General features: G+C 42.3%; 1 protein-coding gene across 1 annotated transcript; it reads left to right on the top strand.

The window, feature by feature from the left end:
- The first annotated feature begins 1,010 nt into the window (after positions 1-1,010).
- Positions 1,011-14,963, top strand: LOC100560330 (C-type lectin domain family 5 member A). Its single transcript, XM_003224644.3, has 7 exons — positions 1,011-1,209; positions 3,161-3,249; positions 5,456-5,512; positions 8,410-8,487; positions 11,552-11,700; positions 12,761-12,870; positions 14,762-14,963. The coding sequence occupies exons 2-7, from the start codon at positions 3,171-3,173 to the stop codon at positions 14,871-14,873; spliced, it is 585 nt and encodes a 194-aa protein (XP_003224692.1). The 5' UTR covers positions 1,011-1,209; positions 3,161-3,170; the 3' UTR covers positions 14,874-14,963.
- Positions 14,964-24,862: the final 9,899 nt, after the last annotated feature.

Below are 24,862 nucleotides of genomic sequence, written 5' to 3'. Positions count from 1 at the left end.
GCCCCTTCCAAGTCACCCAGTCATCTGTGTGCCCAGGAGGGAACCTCTCATTCAGTATCAGCCATGGGTTGAAGTTCCGGGTTTTAGCCTGTCACTTTTTGACTCTTGCTTGCTGAGGTGTTCCTGAGAGTATCTCTGTAGATCTTAGCTATTTCTTGATTTAAGGCATTGGCGTGCTGGCTGATGTCTGAACAGAGGATGGGCCAGAGATGTCACTGCCTTGACCCTTTCATTATTGGCTGCTAGTTCCTGACTGATGTCAGGTGGTGCAATGTTGACGAAATAGTATAATTTCTTCAGTGGTGTGGGGCATAGAGATCTTGTGATAATGCGGCATGTCTCATTAAGAGCAACATCTACTGTTTTAACGTTATGAGATGTGTTCTACGCTGGGCATGCATATTCAGCAGCAAAGTAGCAAAGCGGGTTAAACTGCTGGGCTGATGAACTTTCTGTCTGAAAGGTCGGCGGTTTGAATCCAGGGAGTGGGGTTAGCTCCTGTTGTTAGCCCCAGCTTTTGCCAACCTAGCAGTTCGAAAACATGCAAACGTGAGTAGATCAATAGGTACTGCTCCAGCAAGAAGGTAATGTGGCCCCATGCAGTCATGCCAACCACATGACTTTGGAGGTGTTTATGGACAATGCCAGTTCTTTGGCTTAGAAATGGAGATGAGAACCAACCCCCAGAGTCGGTCATGACTAGACTTAATGTCAGGGGAAAACCTTTACTTTACCTAACCTATATGTACATATACATGTAGGGATATACAGTAACAAACCTAGTTTCCTTTCAAAAATTTATCTTCCTTGGGTGAGCGCCAAATCTCACATGGGGCTTATGCCCCAAAGGCATGAAACTGTGTTTCTACAGCTTCAGAAATATCAAGTTTGTGTCATATTGTGTGATCATGAGTCCAGCTGTAATGCCTGCTTTACGAAGCCCTTGTTTGTCCGGAAGTCTTGAGAAATAGGACGTTTCATCACTGGGACTGTGGAATATTTAAAGCAAACCTCTTGACACCAAAGACAGTGAAGAAGAAGAAGTGGCATTGCCTACCAGGGTTTAGCTGTTTCCTCATGAGAAAGAGAGGGACAAACCAGAACTAAAGGGAGAACCACATGATTTCAACACGCCAAGGCAGAATGATCAAACGCTGCTGAGTAATTGAACTGAAGAGGTTTCTCATCTCAACGGATTCCTCCTGATAAGTAACATTTGCTTTTCATTTGTTTTTCAAATACAATTTTGATAATTTAGGAAATGTAATATGAAAATAATTCTGACAAGCTCAGTCTGATATAGGACTCATATAATACAGTTCAAAGTAGATCATCTGGATTTAGTAAATAATCTGGCAGTGTAGATTCTGTTTTAAGATCTCATCAGATGAGCGTTTGACTTCCTTTTTGTCACAGAGCCCACTGGCTTCCATTTCATGCTGCATAGCTACTTCCGGGACTCTGTGGTAAAAGAGAAGGCAAACCGGCATATCCCGTCATGGTGGCAACACGGGAAGCTTTCTGAGTTCAATTGAAATCAATGGGGGAAAGCTGGGTCGCTGACGCTTCCCCCGTGGGATTGGACGACGGGTGATCTGGTTGATGCAGGGCATGGGGTGACAGGTTTTCCACGCCTCGCTACGGGCACTGCCGGATTCGCCATGATGCGTGGTGATTCCAGCAGCCCATCTGATGAGGTCACTAGAATAGAAACAGAACTTTTTTTAAAAAAGCCTAGAATCCACATCAGGGACCTCATTAAAAAGACATAAAGTTGGAATAGAACATTATGAAGCCTAAGCATTTAATGTGAAACACCAGAACTGAATGGAGTTCACATTTCTTTCACACAAAATCCTACTCTTAGTTAAACTTTTTAAATTTCAGCAGTGGACTGGTGTGGTGTCACCCTAATTTTTTGCTACTGCTAAACAACTGGAAGTCCATCAGTAATATACTTGACCCAAGTAGAGCTGTAAAATAAATGCATGCCTCCCCCTTTTTTAAAAGAAGAAGCTAAAATACCAGCTACCGTGTTTCCCCGAAAATAAGAGTGTCTTATATTAATTTTTGCTCCCAAAGATGCACTAGGTCTTATTTTCAGTGGATATCTTATTTTTCCATGAAGAATTCACATTTATTGTTGAAAAAAAATGAACATTTATTATATACTGTACAGTAGATATCATACAAACTAGCATAACCAGACAAACTGTGAATCCTATCAAGAATTTCTTGTTACTACCATTATTTCCATGTACAACAATTCTATGGTACATATATTTGCCAATCCTGCACACTCTGGTGTTCTGTTTGGTGGGCATGCTTCCAAACAAAAACTTTGCTAGGTCTTACTTTTGGGGGAGGCCTTATATTTAGCAATTCAGCAAAACCACTACTAGGTCTTATTTTCTGAGGATGTCTTATTTTAGGGGAAACAGGGTAGCTGTTGGGTGAGAGAACAACATTTTGTTGGAGGCATAACAGAATCAAAGCAACCTCCTTCCCCATAACATGTTAACTTAAAAATTGTTGTTGTGTTTGTGTTTCTGGCTGTTGTTGTGTGTCTTCAAGTTTGACCTAAGATGACATATCTTGGGTTTTCTTAGCAAGGTATCTTTGAAGATCGCTTGGAAGCTTCAATTAGTCCAAAGATCGGCAGCCAGGTTGCTAACTGGGGCGATGTTAAGGGAGTGAACAACTCTTCTCTTACGGCAGGTCTACTGGCTGCTGATCTGATTCGCACAGCCCTAGTAAATATCTAGAGAGGATCCATCTCTAAGAATTTGTTAGGTCCTCCAGCATGTTTCTATGGTAACTTTTGGCGAAAGTTGATTATTTCAACATGATTCAATATTATCCACGGTTGAAGAGTAGTTCAAAAGTGTATCTCCTGCAGATATGGGAACTGTGATGGTGGTGGAAATCCTTTACTACAATCATATGGATGAAATTATACAGGTTTAACCCCTTCCCTCTAAAATCTCTGGTCAAAAGACCAACTGATTTCAAGGGAGCTGGGTTCAACCACCACTGTTGATTTCATTGGAGTCTTCGTGTACAATCTTCTACAATTTGCTGCAATGAAACATGACTACAGGGGACTTCTGATTGTGTCCACTGAGTGCCAATGAAATGTGAAACTATTAACATTTTTCAGATTAGCTGCTATGGACTGCCGGCATCTGGCTCCAGGAATAATCCTACTATTCGTCAAACTTACGGGGACCTCCCTGTTTCTTGTTTTCAGTGAGTATTGCACAATTTTTAGTTTGAGTATTCATCTGGAAACAGATCTTCTAATTTAGAATGTCTTCCTCTTTTCATCATGTAGACCTTTGTCACAGAGTGAGAATTCTTTCGTTTTAAAATAAGGATTTTTTTCATCTGTCTGGGACAAAGATGTACACACAGAAGCCAATATAGATAAATACAATAGAGTCTCACTTATCCAACATTCGCTTATCCAACGTTCTGGATTATCCAACGCATTTTTGTAGTCAATGTTTTCAATACATCATGATATTTTGGTGCTAAATTCATAAATACAGTAATTACTATGTAGCATTACTGCATATTGAACTACTTTTTTTTAAAATTTGTTGTATAACATAATGTTTTGTTGCTTAATTTGTAAAATCATAACCTAATTTGATGTTTAATAGGCTTTTCCTTAATGCCTCCTTATTATCCAACATATGCACTTATCCAACGTTCTGCCGGCCCATTTATGTTGGATAAGTGAGACTCTACTGTACTGAGAGTTTCATGTCCTATGGGCTTGTAAACACGATTAGCATCTGTTGCTTAGATGCAGAGCAGGTCCAACAATAAGGCGAATTAAGCGGTCGCTTGGGGCGCAAAACATATGGGGGCGCAGTTGAGACAGCTTTTTCTGTTGATTTCTTGTACAACATGATGTTTTGGTGCTTAATTTGTAAAATCTTAATGTAATTTGATGTTTAATAGGCATTTCCTTAATCCCTCCTTATTAGCCAACATTTTCACTTATCCAACGCTTTTATTTTTCAGTGATTGGTTGGGGGGGAGGGGGGCACCAAAATTCTGTTCGCCTACACTTGAAAAATACCTAGGGCCGGCTCTGCTTAGATGCCACTGTCCGTCACAGATAGAGTAAAAACAATGGATCAATAGAAACTTTAATTACATGTTTTCCATGTCTCAATGCATGAGGCTATGATTAACAACAATAAAATGATCGGTGATTATATAAGGGTTTTCCGAAATGGTTTGAAGTACAGTAGAGTCTCACTTATCCAAGCCTCGCTTATCCAAGGTTCTGGATTATCCAAGCCATTTTTGTAGTCAATGTTTTCAACATATCGTGATATTTTGGTGCTAAATTTGTAAATACAGTAATTACAACATAACATTCCTGCATACTGAACTACTTTTTCTGTCAAATTTGTTGTATAACATGATGTTTTGGTGCTTAATTTGTAAATTCATAACCTAATTTGATGTTTAATAGGCTTTTCCTTAATCCTTCCTTATTAACCAAGATATTCGCTTATCCAAACTTCTGCCGTCCCGTTTAGCTTGGATAAGTGAGACTCTGCTGTATTTTATATATCCTTTTAATGCAAATAATATTTATTATAGCAATATTGCAAAAGGAGTCAATACTGTAGGTGCATCTTGGTAAAGGCAAAGGTTTTCCCCTGACATTTAAGTCTAGTCATGTCCGACTCTGGGGGTTGGTGCTCATCTCATTTTTAAGTCAAAGAGCCGGCGTTGTCCATAGACACCTCCAAGGTCATGTGGCCAGAATAACTGCATGGAGTGCTGTTACCTTCCCGCCAGAGGGGTACCTATTGATCTGCTCACATTTGCATGTTTTTGAACTGCTAGGTTGGCCAAAGGTAGGGCTAACAGCGGGAGCTCACCCCGCTCTCCGGATTCAAACCACCAACTGTTCGGTTAGCAAGTTCAGCAGCTCAGCAGTTTAACTCACTGCACTACCGGGGGCACCTACACTACAGAATTACTGCAGACTGACACCAGCTTACCTACCATGGTTCAATGTTATGGAATCCTGGGTGGGAGCTATAGTTTTCCAGGTCCTTTAGCCTTCTCTGCCAAAGAGTTCTGCTGGCTCACCAAACTACAGCTCCCAGGATCCCATAGCAGTTAAAATAGTGTTAAACAGCATTAATTCTGAAGTGTGGATGTTCTTCATGTTCAGAGGTGTAAACTGCCTAAATTCTATGGCTGGCCCAATCTGGAGCAGAACCAATGAATCAATTGGATTGACATAAATGTTAGTAAACTATGAATGTTGGCTACTTAAATTTAGCCTAACAACTGGATTTAGGCTTAGTGATTTCCCCTCCCCATGTTTATTCTTAGGCATTGTCTCCTACATAAATGCTTTTAACTCTGTACTTTAAAGAAATACTCATCACAAAAGCATTCAAACTCTTCTTGTTTTTAGTGCCAGGCATCTTCCCTCATGGGAATGTCAGTTTTGTTCATGAGGACAACTGGACAGGTAATTCAACAATCTGGGGATTTCAGAGTTTGGGCAATTGTTAATTGGGCTTCTCATTTCGGTTGAGAGGAAACTACTTTTCAAACCCCTTATCTTAGAACTCAATTTCCATGGTTTGACATACTCATGCTCCAAATAAATTCTGCCTTTCAAGTGTTTGTGGGTCGTTTTAGACTCACTGTGCCCTTCAATCGACACAAGCTTCAACTGTGGTGGTGAGGTATTTTGCTGTTTCTAAAGTGTTGGTATTTCCAACAATTCCAGAGTTGATTGTTTTATTTATTTACAGTATTTATATTCTGCCCTTCTCACTCCGAAGGGGACTCAGGGCGGATCACAATGTGCATATATATGGCAAACATTCAATGCCATTAGACATACGACTTAAAGACACAGAGACAGAGAGGAAATTTGACATTTTCCAGCTTCTGGCTTCATGAGGGTATGCTCGATTCTGGCTACAGGGGGAGCTGCTGCTTCATCATCCACCGTGACGCCGAGTCCTTGATGGAGTTCTTCCTCATTCTTGTGCATGCTGCTGGACATTTTTATGGTGTCTTAAATTAGTTAAATTAGCCTCCTCGTGTAAAGCGGTACCTAAATTTTGTACTCGACAGATGCAACTATCGTTCAGGTTGCTTAGGTAAACAACAAGCTATGCGATTTAATGGTCGTGCACTCATTCTGACCCAGGCTGGCTTCAGACTCATGACCTTTCTGTCAGTAGTTATTTATTGCAGCTGACTACTAACCGGCTGCGCCACAGCCCAGCCCAATTAGCAAGTGATTTAAGTGAGGTAGGCCAAATGGCTAATTTCCCAGTGTGATGTTAATTATTGTTGCCTGCTTTTGTTGCCTGTTTTTAAATAAAATGATGACGTTGGGCGTAGGAGGAGCCAAAATGCCCATTTCCCTGGACTGCCAATGCAGAGGCTTGGGGAAAGGGTTGACCACCAATGAAAAGACTCTGGGAAAGATGAGGGTTAAGTTAAAACCACTACGATTTGGGGTGATTTTTTTTAGAAAGATAAATAATCGAAATCCTGGAAGGACAATGGGGAGAAATTTCAATTCAAATGACCCCAGGGAAAGCGCTGCCTTAAGAAAGGTGTTTCTGTTTTAGTCAAGGGTCTTGAGTGCAAACGGGCTGTGGCGCAGCTGGCTAGTAACCAGCTGCAATAAATCACTACTGACTCATGAGGTCATGAGTTCGAAGCCCGGGTCAGGTTAAGCCCCCGACCATTAAATAGCCCAGCTTGCTGTTGACCTATGCAGCCCCGAAAGACAGTTCCATCTGTCAAGTAGGGAAATTTAGGTATGCTTTATGCGGGAGGCTAATTTAACTAATTTACAACATCATAAAACTGCCAGCAAAACACGAGGAAAGGAATGAGGAAGTACAGCCACTAGTGGACAGTGAAGCAACAGCTCCCCCTGTGGTTGGAATCGTGAAGCTGGAAAAAAATGTTAAATGCCTCTGTGTCTGTCTATATATGTTGTTTGTCTGTTGGCATTGAATGTTTGCCATATATGTGTTCATTGTAATCCGCCCTGGGTCCCCTTTGGGGTGAGAAGGGCGGAATATAAATACTGTAAATAAATAAATAAATAAACTCCAATTCCACCTTAAGAAAGGTGCTTCTTTTTCAGTCAAAGGGGTTTGAAGGCAGGGCTGCCTTAAAGGATGCTTGTTTTAAAAAGTGTGCTGGTATCCTTGAAATGGGAGGAGTCATCGCCTACACATGTGAGGGAAATAAAAACAGATGGCTGAATTAGAAGCTGGAGGAAGCGATCTTAGTGTGATAGGAGTGAGTAAATTCTTTGTCTTCTTTAAAGACAGAACCCCATACAACACCTTTCCCCCCGCTTTCCCTCATTTTCTCCATCTCAATGTGATGAAGTCCTTGGTCATGTCATTTAATGATGAATCATTGCCTTTGTTCATCAGTAAAATCATAGTATGGTCTAGTGTGATTAACTATATTGAATGGGACTCATGCAGCCTTTCAGATTTTTTTCTCTTACATCAGGAGTGACTTGAGAAACTGCAAACTGCTTCTGGTGCGAGAGAATGGGTCGTCTGCAATGGGATGCCTGGATGTTTTACCATCCTGTGGGAGGCTTCTCTCATGTCCCTGCATGCGAAGCTGGAGCTGACAGATGGGAGCTCACCTCACTCCCCGGATTCGAACTGCCGACCTTTAGGTTAGCAGTTCTGCTGGCACAAGGGTTAACCCATTGCGCCACTGTAGGCTCCAGACTTTTAGATGTTGCTGAATGTGACTCCTGTTAGCCACAATGAGCACAGCTAATGGTGAAGAATTGTGGGTGTAGCAATGCAGGGCTAAAACAGAAAGAAGCAATAGGAAAAATACTACAGGAACAGATTTTAAAATAAATATGCAATGGAATGGCTGGTTCAAATCTAAAGCTGTATCTGCACTGCAGAATTATAGCATTTTGACACCATATTCAATACTCAATTCTATGGAATTTTGGAATTTGCAGTTTTGTAATATATTTGCCTATCTCTCTCAGAGAACCCTATTGCCACAACAAACACCAAAGCCAATAACCCCATAATATGGAGTAATTGCATCTAAAGTGGAATCAAACTGCTGTAATTATGCAGCATGGCTGAAAGATTAGTTAGTTGTATGGTAGGTCCATTTAAACAGGCTTTCATTTTAGTGGAAGCAAGTGCAATTCACTTAATGCATTTACAGTATAGAATTAATACAGTTTGATTCCACTTTAACAGCCATGGCTCAATGCTGTGGAATACTGTACCTGGAGTTGTAGTCCTTACTAAACTGATCTACAGTTTTAAAGTCTGTGGCAGTGCTATAGCGAATGTTTTCAAGGTAAACGGATGATAAAGATATTTTATTTTACAGTATTGCATACTACAGAAAGCCTGCCCAAGGTGACGACTAATATTCCTGTGAGAACCACAGCTTCAACCACACAAAAAGGTAATATTGTGGGGAAAGAATACTTATGCATTTCATAATGTAATGTTACTTTATACATAAATGGATTGCATGGACGGAAAGCATCCTCAAAGAGAGCGAGCGAGAGATAGAATATCCAGGTGGAAGATTTATCCAAGTAAAATCACTGTAGCACCCAATATTTTTTCTGTATACTGTTTGCAGTCTCAGTAGTAAGCAACGTTCTATGACAGACAGCTCTTCTGATTAATGTGGATCTACTTGGGTTAGTAGGCTTGATAGAAAAGGAAGATAAACAAGATACACAGTTTAAGAATACAGTAGGCCTTCCACATTTGTGGGTTTTACTTTTATGGGTTTTATTAAAATAGTCTCTCTAGAAATCTCTACACTGCCATATAAAATCCAGATTATCTGCACTGATTTTTTTTTATCATGTCAGAAGCGACTTGAGATTCTTCGAGTTGCTTCTGGTGTGAGAGAATTGGCCATCTACAGAGATATTGCCCAGAGGATGCCTGGATGTGTTACCATCCGGCTAGGAGGCTTCTCTTGTGTCTCTGCAAGCTAGATCTGACAGATGGGAGCTCACCCTGTCTTGCGGATTCGAACCTGCAATCTTCAGATCATTAGTCCAGCCGGCACAAGGGTTTAACCCATTGTACCACAGTGGCTCTTTCTGCTTTGATAATCTGGATTATATGGCAGTGTAGAAGGGGCTCAAATGTTTCAGTGAAGCTCTTTGGTCAATTTCTTCCAGAAGTTGCCCATAGAGTCATGTTGGAGAATCTAGAGCAGGGGTGTCAAACTCATTTTCATCAAGGGCCACACCAGTCATAGTATAAGGTTGCCTTCAAAAGGCCATTGAATCCATGGATGGAGAATCTGTGAAGACAGAGGTCCAACTATACAATTTTTAAACATAGTGCTCAATGCTCTTTTGTTTTTGCCCAGTTTAGGTCCTCAGATGTTACTGAACAACAATTCCCATCGCGTTTGATTGCCCTTCATGTGGATTGGGGATATTGGGAATTGCAACCCCACAGCACTTGTGGCTCTGAGGTTGGGCAAAAATTAAAAGACATTTTAAAAGTCAGACATCATATCCACATGTTCCAAGCTTTTTATCTAAATTCAGATCTTACTATGCTGACCAAACAGAACAAACTGCAGCTTTCCAGATGTTACTATATTACAATGCTCATCAGATCTAGTTGTGATGTCTAATGAGGAGAAATACAAAAGTTGTAGTCCAGCATCTGGAGGAACACATAAAATGACATGGTGGGCCAGATTTGGCCTTCAATCCTTGAGGTTGACACATGTGAGTTAGACGAATGCAAGACACAGGGAGAGATGCCATGACCACTGTTCACATCCTGCTACTAGTGCCTCTGCAAATCCCTCACTCCTTGTATTGAGCATTAGTGCAAAAAAAAAAAAAAAAGTCCATTTGTGTGCAAACATGCTCTTTGCATGACGTGACCACAATTGGAGCATGATCACCAGGGGCTGGACTGGATGTGAATAGAATCTATTTCACACTAAGATGGAATGGAAATAGTTTGAGGTAGAGTGGGGGTTGATCCAAACGATGTGGCCATTCAGTGTATTTCAGCTGTTCACTTCACACACATTTTGTCATTAGGTGTCTTCAAGTCATTTCCAATGTACTTTACTTAGGCGATCCTTCGTATCCCGAGGATGATGGCCCTCCAAGTGTAGTGTCTTGGCGGTGGATGCGTAGGTGACTGTGGAGACCTATTCTTGACCTGCTTGTTCTGCAGTGAGGACATCATATTCTAGACAGAAGGCGGTCCCGATCAGGGTTGGCTTGACATGCCTTCCTCTTTGTTGATGGTTGTGTAAATAAATAAATAGAAGCTTTACCATAGTTTCTGAATCAAGATAAATCCTGCAGTATAATAAGGCTTGTGCAACAAATAACAGTACCTTTACTTCAGTTCAAAAGTACAAACAGGGCAACAATATATTCTTTCTGAATTCACACAGAGAACATAGGAGTAAACAGTCTTTTAAAATATGCCTCGTTAGCCTTATAAATGATCAGGCTTCAGATAGTATGGCAGCCATTTCGTTCCTGACCAATTTTCAGTCAGCTGCTGTCCTCCCTCTCCTAGATGAAAGTGGCAGTTAAAACCGTTTGCCTCAGTGCCAAGCTAGAGGCAGCAGCCAATCGAAATGCTGGCTCCTGACTGGCTCAGCCAATAAGGTGTTGCCACATGCCCTTTCCAGTCAACTCACCACATCATGGTGCCTCTTTTACAAATCCTCACACTCTTGGCACGTTTCTCCCTTAAGCCCGCCATTTGTGTCTCTTCGAATTCTGCAGCATTGCTGATCACAGTTGACCTCCAGTTTGAGCGTTCAAAGGCCAGGGCTTCCCAGTTCTCGGTGTCTATGCCACAGTTTTTAAGGTTGGCTTTAAGTCCATCTTTAAATCTCTTTTCCTGTCCACCATTTTCCATTCTTGAGTTGGGAGTAGAGTAACTGCTTTGGGAGACAGTGATTAGACATTCGTACAACATGGCCAGTCCAGTGGAGTTGATGGCAAAGGAGCATCACTTCAATGCTGGTGGTCTTTGCTTCTTCCAGCATGCTGACATTTGTACGTCTGTCTTCCCAAGAGATTTGTAGGATTTGTTGGAGGCAGCACTGATGGAATATTTCCAGAAGTTGAGTGTGACGTCTAGACAGTCCATGTTTAGCAGGTATATTGCAGAGGGATTGGCTGGTGCCTGTTGGAAGAGCATTTTGGGTTTCTCAATGTTTAGTAAGAGGCTGAGTTCTTGTATGCTTCTGCAAAGATGTTTAGAGTGGCTTTTAGGTCTTCTTCTGAATGTGCACAGACTATGTTATCATCAGCATATTGGAGTATGGCAACCTAAAAGCTAGGGTGAAAGACTTGACCGTGGGGACGCAGTCTCCAAAGAAGATGTTTGAAGGCAGCAAAAGGTGTACTAACTGTAGTTTGTTGGTCACATTCCTACATTTAACCTCCGCACAGCTAGGATTGTACTAATTCATACCTTGTCTCTTGTGTGTTCTTTTGTCAAATTGCAAGCTCCTGCAGCTCCTCTTCCTTTGAAGTGGGAAGGATATCAAGGGAGTCTTTACTGGTTTTCTGAAACCATGGAAATCTGGTCCGGCAGCCGAATCAGATGCAAGCAGCAGAATTCTGACCTAGTGATCATCAGGGACAAAAATGAACTGGTGAGGTTGTGAATATTTTCAGGAAAACAGGGCACACACATTGAAATGGTTAGCTTTGCCTGAGAGGAGAGTTTGTATAAATGTCTGCAGAAAATTCTACGACATTAGGAATGCTGCAGGATACTGTGCAAGGCAGTATCCTGCAGCACTGTAACCCGGAACAGCAGCTCTTTAGGATCACAATGGGTGACATTGCAGGTGTGATTTGCTTGAAAAAAATTATTTTAAAACTTTTTTTTTCTGCTGGGAGGAGAGGATGCCACAACAGAAGCCCTGGCCACAATTGGAAGAAGTAAGCCCTGAGATCATGGCTTCATTGCGAGGACGTGGCAGATGGGTATTGCATGATATTGTGCAATAGGCACTGTAACTTTTGGTGATATGCCAGCTTCCACCTCCATGCAATAAATTCCCTACACAAAAGAGACAGTCTATCAGTTTATGATGGGTAGGTAATTTGGGGTAGTTACTAGTTATATGCAGTAAGTAAAGGTAAAAGTTTCCCCTGACATTGTCTAGTCATGTCTGACTCTGGGGGCTGGTGCTCATCTCCATTTCTAAGCCAAAGAACCGGCGTTGTCCATAGATGCCCCCAAGGTCATGTGGCTGGCATGACTACATGGAGTGCCATTACCTTCCCAACAGAGCAGTACCTATTGATCTACTCACATTTGCATGTTTTTGAACTGCTAGTTTGGCAGAATCTGGGGCTAATAGCTGGAGCTCACCCCACTCTGCAGATTCAAACTGCTGACTTTTCAGTCATCATGTTCAGCAGCTCAGCAGTTTAACCTGCTACGCCACTGAGGGCTGCTTATATGTAGTTAGTATTTTGTTTTTGTACTGTATTGAAAGTATTGGTATGTATTTATGTTGCTTATTATATGTTTGTTTTTATATGATTTTTTTTTTACTTTTAAAGGGAACGTTTGTATGTATGGGAATGTAAATCAATGCATCTCCCCCACGCTATCCTGACTAAAAGTAATGAATTACACTTACAAGGCAGTACACATGCATACTTGATGTTCACTTCCATTGTTTTTTTTTGTTCTGCCAGGAATTTATTTTTAATAAAACAATATCATTGGAATATTTCATTGGGCTGTCATATTCAGAGGATGACAGAAAATGGGAATGGACTGATCAGACCGAACTCCAAAAAAATCTGTAAGTTCCCTCTTTTATCTCATCCCTCTTTGTTAGACAACCACCCAAAGTGCTTTCTGGCTGGTTTGGGAAAATACAGTAAAAAAAAGTGTATTTTTCAAGCTTCGACTTCAGTTCAGGAAGTTCTAATATCACACCATTTATCCATCCAGCTCAATATAGCCTTCTCTGACTCTCTGAGGCCCCTTTTACAGTGCTGTATAATCCAGATTATCAAAGCAGATAACCCACATTATCTGCTTTGAACTGGGTTATATGAGTCTACACTGTCATGCAATCCAGTTCAAAGCAGATAATCTGGATTTTATAAGGCAGTGTAGAAGCACCTGCTAACTGGTCGTTTCTTCCCTTTTAATGCCAGAGATTGAACGTGGCACTGTACCACTGAGCTTTAGCCCTTCACCAACTGGATGGGAAGTGGCAGTTTGTGCATGGCATGAGCCTTAGGGTGGGTGCATTTCCATCCATGGCTGAGATACTGTTTTAGGAGATGTATCTTAAAGTTCATCACAGGCAGAATTATGATACTTCTCCTCCTACCAGAACTCACATTTTAGCTGTTGCAGCTCCCACTCCATAAACATTTAGTGGCTAGTAGAGAGCATGTGGCATCAGAGAAGTGTCTTCCTATGCCCATATAACCAGACTAGCTGTTCCCGGCCATGTGTTATTGTGGCATAATAAATTGGCCACCTTGATTAGCATGTAATGGCCTTGTAGCCTAAAAGTCTGGCTGATTCCTCCCTGGGGGAATCTTTTGTTGGGAGGTGTTAGCTGGCTCTGTTTGTTTCCTGTCTGGATTTCCCGTTGTGGGCCCTCCCACAATTCCTTAGATCCTCCCGCCCCTTCCTTTTCCCCCTTGGCCTGTCGCTGTTTGGAGGTTAACCTTCTGCTGTGGCGGTTGGGCTTTTTGTGTGCTGCGTCTTGCAAGGGTGGGGGCTGGGCCCTGCTCCGCGCATGCACACATTATTTTTTTTTTTGAAATTTGGGATTTTGAGGGACATGGATCTTGAATTGACTTTTGGTTTTGTCATCTAAACACAGCGGGGAGGACCATGTGTTGTGTTGCCAAGTTTCGTGGTTCTGGGTTTTGTAGTTTCACTGTTTTTATTAAGGTAGAAATGGTCAGAACAGACTTATATATATAGATGCAGAATGCTCACATAGTATGCCAGGAGCTCTAAGGTCCCCTCTTTTATGTGACTGTAAGTTACTAAAATAATCATGTGCCATGACAAGCTGACATTTTTCTCAATTTAAGTGATAAATTTATGATCTAGATTGAATCCCAGAAAGACAAAACATATGTGGGTTAACAGAAATGAGATTTAGTAATTGTTATATTTGAAATGTGCAGCAGGTTAAACCGCTTAGCTGCTGAACTTGCTGATCGAAAGGTTGATGGTTCATATCCAGGGAGCGGAGTGAGCTCCCGCTGTTAGTCCTAGCTTCTGCCAACCTAGCAGTTCGAAAATATGCAAATGTGAGTAGATCAATAGGTACCACTCTGGCGGGAAGGTAACAGCGCTCCATGCAGTCATGCCAGCCACATGATCTTGGAGGCATCTATGAACAACGCTGGCTCGTCAGCCTAGAAATGGAGATGAACACCAACCCCCAGAGTCGGACACGACTAGACTTAATGTCAGGGGAAAACCTTAACCTTTACCTAATATAGTTGGGTGGATTGAGAGCGGATTCTCAAACCATTAGAGAAAGATTATGGCCCAGGATATGTAACTTATTATAAAGCATACCTGCACATATTTTTTGTTGTTGGTAGTCTAGGTCTTGCCTATAATTATTATTAGCTTTCTAGCGAAAATAATTTCTGATTGCTCATCATACTTTGTTCTGTTTCCCTCATTGCTTTGTTGCCTCTTGGTTTCAGCTTTACAATGAAACAAACTGAAGTGGGAAATGAGTGTGCGTCTGTCATGGCAAGAGAAGTGAGGCAAACATCATGCTTTCAGGAAAGCCACTGGATCTGCAAGAAATTATAACCGCCAAAAGATTCCAATTCAGTGACATTCCAGAAGAGACAAACTATGAGCACAAATTCCTGATTATTAAAAGGGTATATTTTACCATGATCTTATTCCATTGTCAGCATTCTGTTACCGTACTCATTTCTGTTTTATTATTGGCATGTCATTGTCAATTACTAGTAGAGTATACTGTGGAAGTATTTTTTGCTCTCAAAATCTTACATCAAGCAATTTTCACAAGGAACACACTGCTGATTTTAAAGTGTCCAAAGAGTTGTTAATCCGCTATACACATTTGCTATCACATATGTTATCACATCAAACATTTTACTGAAGTAGAAGTTCCCAGCTGTGGATGGACAGACTTTGTTTGATGTTCCACTAAAGATGTGGAATGAGAAATAAAACTTTAGACATCCCCTTCACAAAAGGTTCATCATGGTTTTCATACAGTTTAAAGCCGTAATAACATGAATCTCAACTAAACATGTTATATATAAAATAATTCTGAGGACTCTTCATGCAGAAAGCAGGGTGTGCATGAAACCATGCAGATGATTTATATGTTCGTGGTTCTCAAACTGTGGGTCCCCAGGTGTTTTGGCCTACAACTCCCAGAAATCCCAGCCAGTTTACCAGTTGTTAGGATTTCTGGGAGTTGAAGGCCAAAACATCTGGTGACCCACAGGTTGAGAACCACCGTTGTAAATGTTCTCCTCAGTAGCATCAATGATCAAAGTAGCATTTGTCACCTTGTTCAGTATTTCAAAGTTTGTAAGTCAGACATATGGCCTCATCATTTTTAGGATTCATGTTTATGGTAATAATAATATAATAATAATAATTTTATTCTTATATCCCGCCCCATCTCCCCGGAGGGACTCGGGGCGGCTTACATGGGGCCAATGATCTGAAAACCTGTCTCTGCAACCAGGCAGCATCCAACTGAAGGGCTTTCAAGGTGTTTCAGAATGAGGTACAGTACTAGGAAATGGTGGCTGGCATCCTATCGAGCAGTTTGAAATGTATAAGAACAGGTTGCTTGCTTGTAACTGATTCTCCACGTGCTCATCTGTGCACAAATGGGTTTTATGCTTACGCAGACACTCAATTTGAAAAGTTCTAGAACTTGTAGCTTGGCAAGACGCCCCCATCCTTTCCTTCCTACCAAACATGCCTGCCATAGATGTGGGCGAAACGTCAGGAGAGAATACTTCTGGAACATGGCCACACAGCCCGAAAGACATACAACAACCCTGTGATCCCGGCCATGAAAGCCTTTGACAACACATTAAAAGTGTTCCTGCCTGTTAAGTTACTCTCCTCTTTGTTTCCAAGTCTGATAAAATACAAAATATCAGAGATCTCAAAGAGGGAAGGGAGGGTCAGTTTGTGTGAGGACACAGATGACCACAGTTACAGGCAAGCAATTTGCTTTTCTTCTTCATGGTCTCTGTGAAGCTTGTCAGTGGATGGTCAGGTCACTCAAGGATATAAAAGAGTCAAAACTAGCATCTTCTCTTGACCTGCAGTCTAATCTATATTGATGAATGAAAGTGGGTGGTTGTGATCACGTAGCGGATTTGCAAAGGTCAGGTAATAATATTCCATGTAGGAGTGCTGCTGATAAAACCAGAGCGCTCATTGAATGAGCTTATCAGCTTTCAGGGAAAGGCTGCTTCGCTGGTTCATAAGCCAGACAAATTGCTGGAACCACCCATTTAGGAAAGCATTGACACTTGTTGACCTTTTTGTGGTCCACCATAAGAAACAAACAAACAAACTGCATTGAATATAAAATGTCAAAGCTCGCATGAGGATAGTGTGGAGGTTTCTCTAAAGAATAGGATAAGATAGGATGTTGGCCAAATGATATTCTGAGTGAGATGGAACTGTGACATCACAGTTCCATCCGTAATAAAACCGCTGTTGAAGAAGCCATCACTTAACCCCACTAATTGGAATAACTTTCGGCCTGTTTCCAATCTTCCCTTTTTGGGCAAGATCGTGGAACGCGTGGTTGCCTCGCAACTCCAGGGATTCTTGGAAGCAACTGATTATCTGGATCCGGCACAGTCTGGCTTCAGACCGGGGCATGGAACTGAGATGACCTTGGTCTCCTTGGTGGATGATCTCCGCAGAGAGCTCGACAGGGGGAGTGTGTCCCTGCTGGTTCTCCTGGATCTCTCAGTGGCCTTCGATACCGTAGACCACGGATCCTTCTGGGTCGTCTCGTGGGAATGGGCCTTGGGGGTACTGCATTGCAGTGGCTCCAGTCCTTCCTTGAGGACCGTACCCAGAAGGTGTTGATAAGGGACAGCTGTTCGGCCCCACAACCATTGTCTTGTGGAGTCCCACAGGGTTCAGTACTGTCCCCTTTGTTGTTTAACATTTACATGAAGCCGCTGGGTGAGATCATCCGGAGTTTTGGAGTTCGGTGTCATCTGTACGCAGATGATGTCCAACTCTATCACTCCTTTTCTCCAGCTTCCAAGGAGGCCGTCCAGATCCTGAACCGGTGCCTGGCTGCTGTGTCGGACTGGATGAGGGTGAACAAATTGAAGTTGAATCCAGACAAGACAGAGGTCCTCCTGGTCAGTCGTAAGGCCGAACAGGGTATAGGGTTACAGCCTGTGCTGGATGGGGTCACACTCCCCCCTGAAGGCGCAGGTTCGCAGTTTGGGTGTCCTCCTGGACTCATCGCTGAGCCTGGAACCCCAGGTTTCGGCGGTGGCCAGGGGGGCCTTTGCACAACTCAAACTTGTGCGCCAACTGCACCGGTACCTTGGGAAGCCTGACATGGCCACGGTGGTCCACGCTCTGGTTACATCTCGTTTGGACTATTGCAATGCGCTCTACGTGGGGTTGCCTTCAAAGACTGTTCGGAAGCTGGAACTAGTCCAACGTTCCGCAGCCAGGTTATTAACTGGAGCACCGTACAGGGAGAATACAACTCCTCTGTTGAAGCAGCTCCACTGGCTGCCTGTTAGCTTCCGGGCACAATTTAAAGTGCTGGCTTTGGCCTACAAAACCCTAAACGGCTCTGGTCCAACTTACCTCTCCGAACGTATCTCCTCCTATGAGCCGCCCCGCAGATTAAGATCTTCCAGTGAGGCCCTGCTCTCGGTCCCGCCGCCGTCACAGGTGCATTTGGCTGGGACGAGAGACAGGGCTTTTTCGGTGGTGGCTCTGCGGCTGTGGAACTCCTTGCCAAGGGAGATTAGGGGAGCCCCCTCACTCATGTCTTTTAGGAAGCAGCTGAAGACCTGGATGTGGGACCAAGCTTTTGGCCCATCCTAAGATACGGTTGATATAATCTGATGCATTTATTGGATTAATGTGAAATTGAATACAGACTGGCTCTGACTTTTGGCCCAATGCTACTGGCCCTGTTGTAATGGTCACACAGTGTTTTACTGTTTTAAATGGGGTATGATATTGGTTTTTAAGTGTGTTTTTACGATTGTTTGTTTTACTATATTTTGTATTATATGTGGCATTAATCTTGCCATTATGTAAGACCGCTCTGGGTCCCCCTGGGGGAGAAGAGCAGTATATAAATTAAATAAATAAATAAATAAATAAATAAATAAATTATAGAAGAAGAAAATGTCTGGCCGTATAATTACTATGTCATGATAGAACACAATGGAAAACTAATGTGTACATAGTTCCACCAATTCACTTGCTCTCTTTGTAGAGTGAATAAAAGATGAAGAGAAGTGGCCAAATGTTTCAATGCCTTACCTGTCAATTGTGAGAAAACCAAGGTGAGATAGGAGACGCCACTAGAGGGTAAATGTACCAGACCCTTAAGGAAATTCTTGACCACAGAATGTAAGAGATATGCAGTTGAGACAGAAGGTGGTGGTTGGTAAACCATTATGACAGCCAGATAAACTTAACACCGCCCCCCCCCCCCCCCCCAAGTCTGTCCATGCTGTTAAAGATGTAGAAGTAAACACTTCTTCAATCTTGCTGGAGAAATAGGGTCTGACCCAGATGTTGTCCCAAGTTTGGTCCAGGTCCAATGTCGGCTGTGTTCAGGGCTCTCTTGATGCGGGTGAACTCCAACTCCCATATGCCAAGGGCAATCACCCCCAAACCCTACCTGCATGTTGGGTCTATGTGGCAAGTTTGGTGCAGACCCGTCATTGGTGGAGTTCAGAGTGCTTTTAGGTTGCAAGTGAACTATATATCCCAGTGCCTACAACTCCTATAAATCATGATGAATTCTTTCCAAACCTTTCTCTCTAGTATGTTCAGTTGCTGTGCGCCATAGAAAAGAATAGGGAAGAGTTATGGGAGAGGCAGTGGGCGGGATCATGCAAATTCCACACCAATGGAGAGAGAAAGGAACACTGGAATGTGGTGCTTGCTATAAACTGCAATGTCAGTGGAGGGAGGGCTTTGGTGGCTCCCCAGCACTGTGGGTTAAAGCTGTTTGTGGAGGCTGGAGGCTGGCTGTGTGAGCGGACACCCCTGCCACATACACATATACACATTTTCACTTTTATTATGTGTATAGATTTAAATCAAAATATTCCTGAACATCAACTGGGCTTCTAGTTGTCATTATAAAACTTTATTTTTTTGAAAAAGAGGGCACTTGTGATCAGCAGTGGCATTTCAACACTTCCCTTGATTCAGCATTTTCCTACTGCTGAAAGTGTGCGTGCGTAGACATATTCGTTTCACATCCTACAGTGAGAGTGTTTTGCAAACATAGCAAACCACAACTACAAGACACTCCAGACTAGTAAAGGGATGTGTAGAACAATGCATTCTTGCCCAATGGGAGGCGAACAAAACATTCCCTTTAGTGGAGGGGGATTTCTCATGCTAAGGAGAAGTGGATAATGTGGTTTTATTGCATCACCCGACAAAAGAACAAAGTAATCTTCCTGTCATTTCTTGTGCTCTTTCCTGAACTGCACCACCCACGCAGTTGCAGCAATGTTGCACATTATCATTTCTTTTGGGCAAGAGAATTTCATAAATGAATGATGGCTTTCTAATGTTTTATTCACAAATATTCAAGATTAGATTTCCTGCTCTGCCTGTGAGGAGGGCGATCCAAGTCACATACCCATCTTCATGCAAAGATGTCCTCTTCAGGTTCATAGCACCATTTCCTAGATCGGTTTAAACTTCTCCATTTGTGACCCCCAAACATTTACTGATAACAAATTGGACTGATTTTCCTTTGTATGAAGTATAGCTGAGGCATCTTCTGTTGAGTCCAATTTACACACTGCACGACAGCTTAATGTAAATGTCTGAAACATCTGCCATTCGGAAAAAAAATACTGTTGCAAGTTTTTTGGGGATCTTAACATTGAATGAAAGGGACCACCTTGTGTTGGAAATAGCAACCTTCTACAAGCGCTCTATACTACAGTAGAGTCTCACTTATCCAACATAAACGGGCCGGCAGAACGTTGGATAAGCGAATATGTTGGATAATAAGGAGGGATTAAGGAAAAGCCTATTAAACATCAAAATAGGTTATGATTTTACAAATTAAGCACCAAAACATCATGTTATACAACAAATTTGACAGAAAAAGTAGTTCAATACGCAGTAATGCTATGTTGTAATTACTGTATTTACGAATTTAGCACTAAAATATCACGATGTATTGAAAACATTGACTACAAAAATGTGTTGGATAATCCAGAACGTTGGATAAGTGAGTGTTGGATAAGTGAGACTCTACTGTATTTGTTATGTATATAATTGAGATTGCTTACTATATTGTAAGGCCGGGCTGTGGCGCAGCTGATTAGTAGCCAGCAGCAACAAATCACCACTGACCGTGAGGACATTGGTTCGAAGCCCGGGTCAGGGTTAAAATTCCAGACCGTTAATAACCTAGCTTGACCTAAGCAGCTCAAAAGCAGATGTGTCTGTAAGTAGAAAATTTTAGGTACCGCTTAATGCAGGGAGGCTAATTTAACTTAATTTATGATACCATAAAAAAAACTGCCAACGGCATGTGAAGAACATGAGGAAGTACTACCATCAAAAAAGGACTCGGCGTCACAGTGGATGATGAAGCAGCAGCTCCCTCAATGGCCGGAATGGAGCATACCCTCGTGAAGCAGGAAGCTCTGAAAATGTTAAATAGCCTCTCTTTGTCTGTCTGTATATGTCAGATGTCTGATAATGGGATTGAATGTTTACCATGTTTATGTGCATTGTAATCAGCCGTAAGTCCCCTTCGAGGTGAGAAGGGAAGAATAAAAATACTGTAAATAATAAATAAATAAATGTATAAATTAGTATGCAGTTTTTCCCTTTACTCTTTGTTGTTTGAGGATGTGGGAGAAACTACAGGCTATGTAACCAGATCTGGGACTATTTGGACTGAGACTCCATTTTAGAAGTCAGTACAATTGAGTATAGTATAGAAGTCGGTATGCATCAGTCAGTACAGTATGCAGTTAAGTATGCTTCTGAAGTCAGTCCGTACACATTAGAAGTTAGTTGAGTACAGTATGCATTAGAAGATAATGTTAGTCTATATGCAACAGAGAAGAGACTGAAACAAAATGCTTAAATAACGGACTGTTTAAACTTTAAACCAATAAACAATGTACCTGTATGCTGAATACATAAAGCTTTGTAAGTAAATCAACTATGTTGACTTTTAACGAACTCTACTTATTTTTGGTCTCTTGAGAGCATGATTTAAAAGCAATATGTTTTATGGGAGAGTAGATTTTTTTGGGTAACTGAAAATAACACTTCTGAAGATCTGCTATATATTTTATGCATTGGCATATATTTGTTCCTAACAATTCAAAGAGAAAACCAGGGATATCATTTTAACAATAGAGAAACCTAAAATGCCTTGCGTGAATACTAGTCTATATTTACCACTAAGGAAAAGATTGACTCAAGTGAGTTTTTAACTCTTCTCAGGAAGATCATGCTTTACAAAAAGATTATGATTATTCCAAATAGTGTGAATGCCAATTGAGTTCCAAAAAGAGACACGTTTCCAAATGGCTATGGAGATTCTGGTTTTCCAGAAGGTTATGATCTCATAAAAAGTCAAAAACATTGGGACCCACAGTTTAAGAAACAGTGCCCTAGAATACATAGGATTAATTAGAGTAATTCACCTAATTGCTCTTTTATTGCATTTCACCCAGGAAATTCAGAGTTGTTTCACTTCAGTTACTTTTAATGTGAGAACCTCCCTGTCTGTCAAAAGGCTTATTGACATTACAGATGTGGGTCCTCCGCTTTAGTTTCCATAGTAAATCAGGTAGATAAATGCTTAAAGGCATCTTAAGATTTATGTGCACATCTTTATTGATAATTTAAGGCATTTTATCTGATTTATCTGCCAAAATGACTCTTGAAATGGGTTGCATACAGACAAAAAAAATCATACAGGGTTCATCTACAACAGGCAGTTTAACCAAGTCTATATATACTTCGGATCAATCTTGTAGATGACAGATCTGGGGCCATGGTTTCAATGGCCTGGGTTCAAATGACAGGAAAGGAGATTCCACCTGAACTTCCGTGAGAGCTGTTCAGCAGCAGCACTCTTTACCTCAGAGTGTAGTGGAGGCTCCTTCCTTGGAGACTTTCAGGCAGGCTTGATAGCCATCTGTCGGGGGTGCTTTGATTGTGCTTTTCCTGCATGGCAGGGGTTAGACTGGATGGCCCATGTGGTCTCTTCCAACTCTATGATTCTACATAACCATGAAAGATACAGGAGCTTTCATCGGTTTTTACTCTGTTTGTACTCTGTTTCAATTATTCCATGATGCTATAATTTATGTGGCTGGTGCCACCCGTAGCCAGGCACAGAACTCTGTGCGAACTCACGGCCATTGTGGTAACATTGGCTTTCAACAGAATGGGGAGTTTGCACAACTAGCATGCTGCTTCTTCCTTCTTTCAGGTCTTACAGGGATCTTTGTCTGACACAGGCAAGTATCGATATTAGAGATGTGTGCGGTATTTTTCCTATTTGTTTCATTCGTGTTTCCATTTCGTATCATCCATTTGGATGGCATGAAATGGAAAGACCCCCAACGAAACAAAAACCGACTCGAAACAAAAGGCAGGCGGGAGCTGGTATTGGCTCCAAGTCTGCTTTTCAGATCGATCAGCTGTAGGCCCTGCGAGGCCTGGCTGCATAGGCCCAAAGCCTGCACTCGTAGGCCCAAAGCACCCGGGCATACAGGTGCAGGCCTTGGGTCTAGGAACCCGGGCCTCGCAGGGCTTGCAGCCGATTGCTGAGTAAGGAGCGTTTCTTACTCGGCAATCGGCAGTAGGCTCTGCGAGGCCTGGGTGCCTAGGTCCAAAGCCTGCACCCGTACACCCAGGTGCTTTGGGCCGAAAGAAAAGAGATCTTTCAGCCCAGAAGACAAAACATAACAAATGTCTGATCTCCTAATTCTGGGAGGTCAGACGAAAATGGAACAGGTCCCCATTGAAAGCCGGAACACGAAATGGTACAAGGTAAGTCCCGAATGCATACCACTAATAGATATTAGCCCACAGTCCATGTCCACTGGTGGGCCCCCTGGTGACGCAATGGATTAAACCACTGAGCTGCTGAACTTGCTAATGGAAAGGTTGGCAGTTTGAATCTGGGGAGCGGGCTGGGCTTTTAGGCCCAGCTTCTGCCAACCTAACAGTTCGAAAACCTGCAAATGTGAGTAGATCAATAGGTATGTTGTCGACCGCGTTTCTAGGGGATCGGGCCCCTTAAGGAGAGAGCCGATCCGGTCCTGAGAGAACGGACCTTGGCGGAGCCAATAAGAGAATATGAGCCGCAATACAACCTGGAGCCGAAATGAAGAAGGTCCGCCAAAGATGAAGGAAAATCCGCCAAGGAGTCTTTATTGAGCGATTCAGCTGAAAAGGACACTAGTAGCGATCATTCAGTCTACTAGCGTATCATACATTCAAAATAAAGCCATATTTATACAATGTTTCGGTCTGACAGCCCTTTGAATTTCCCGCCCCGCTCCCCCGCCCATCTGATCGCGGATAGGCTAGAAGGCTGAACGAGGCGGGCTTTCGTTTCCCGCCTTGCTCTGCTGGCCCAATGGGGAGCCGCTTTTTGTCCCCACTCGGGCCAATCAGAGAGGAGGAGGCGGGAGCTATTGAAACAATGAAATGCCAGGGCAGGAAATATCAGATTAACTCCTGCCAGACCGATTTCTAAAGGAATTAATGGCACCCATCAAGGATGTCCGGGTTCCTGTCGCGTTCACAGATTTTAGATATGCCTTGGGGTGTCAGAGGGGAAGTGGTGATGGGTGTTGATGAGCCAAAATTGACAGGCTCCACAGGGCGCCTTCCTGAGGTGTCCTGGAATTTCCTGGGATATGACAATGTTTGCTCTGGGGGCTGAATCACCTTTAGGACTATACTCCGAATTTGGTGACTCAAGCCTTATATTGTCCATGCAATCTGAATTAGATTGGGTTAAACTGTGGCAGATTATCCTTTTGTTTTTTGGGAAAGGGAGCCTGGGTCATAGGAGCAGGGGTTCATGTTGGGGTCAAAATATTTCCCATTTGATTTCATGATTTGACAATTATATGAAACAGAATGAAAATTAAAATAAAGTTAGAACATAAACCCAGCTGGGAAAAACACATATTTTCCGGGGATCCCAAAGAGTACAAATACATATAGGCAGATAGATAGATTTCAAGGAAGCAAGGGAGAATCCATAAAGGTGGGTTACATTGCATAAAGGGGAATCATGAATGATATAAACAATTGAAAACATTTGATAAGAACGAAGTTCACAACATCTGGGGAACCCAATATGGAAAGTCATAGGAGTGGAGTTCTAGCAGCATGATTTCACAATTCATGAAGTTAGCCCAACGATTAGAAATTCATACAACAGTGAGTCATGAGGGTGTCCGGGTACATAGAATATGAAAATTCACGGATACATGAGGAAAAAGAGTTCATCTGTGATGGAAGGAATCCATAGAGATGGCATGGGGAAGGGG

Source organism: Anolis carolinensis, chromosome 2 (genome assembly GCF_035594765.1).
Source record: "Anolis carolinensis isolate JA03-04 chromosome 2, rAnoCar3.1.pri, whole genome shotgun sequence".
Lineage (NCBI taxonomy): Eukaryota > Metazoa > Chordata > Lepidosauria > Squamata > Dactyloidae > Anolis > Anolis carolinensis.
Note: the sequence above shows the minus strand (reverse complement) of the source record. Positions and strands in the feature narration are given on the sequence as shown.

Bases quoted from the DNA above. Each gene is read 5' to 3' on its own strand.
- LOC100560330 (XM_003224644.3), top strand. From the start codon at position 3,171: ATGGACTGCCGGCATCTGGCTCCAGGAATAATCCTACTATTCGTCAAA. The intron at 5,513-8,409 runs GTAATTCAACAA...TTTATTTTACAG, and splicing joins TCATGAGGACAACTGGACAG to TATTGCATACTACAGAAAGC. The intron at 12,871-14,761 runs GTAAGTTCCCTC...TCTTGGTTTCAG, and splicing joins ACCGAACTCCAAAAAAATCT to CTTTACAATGAAACAAACTG.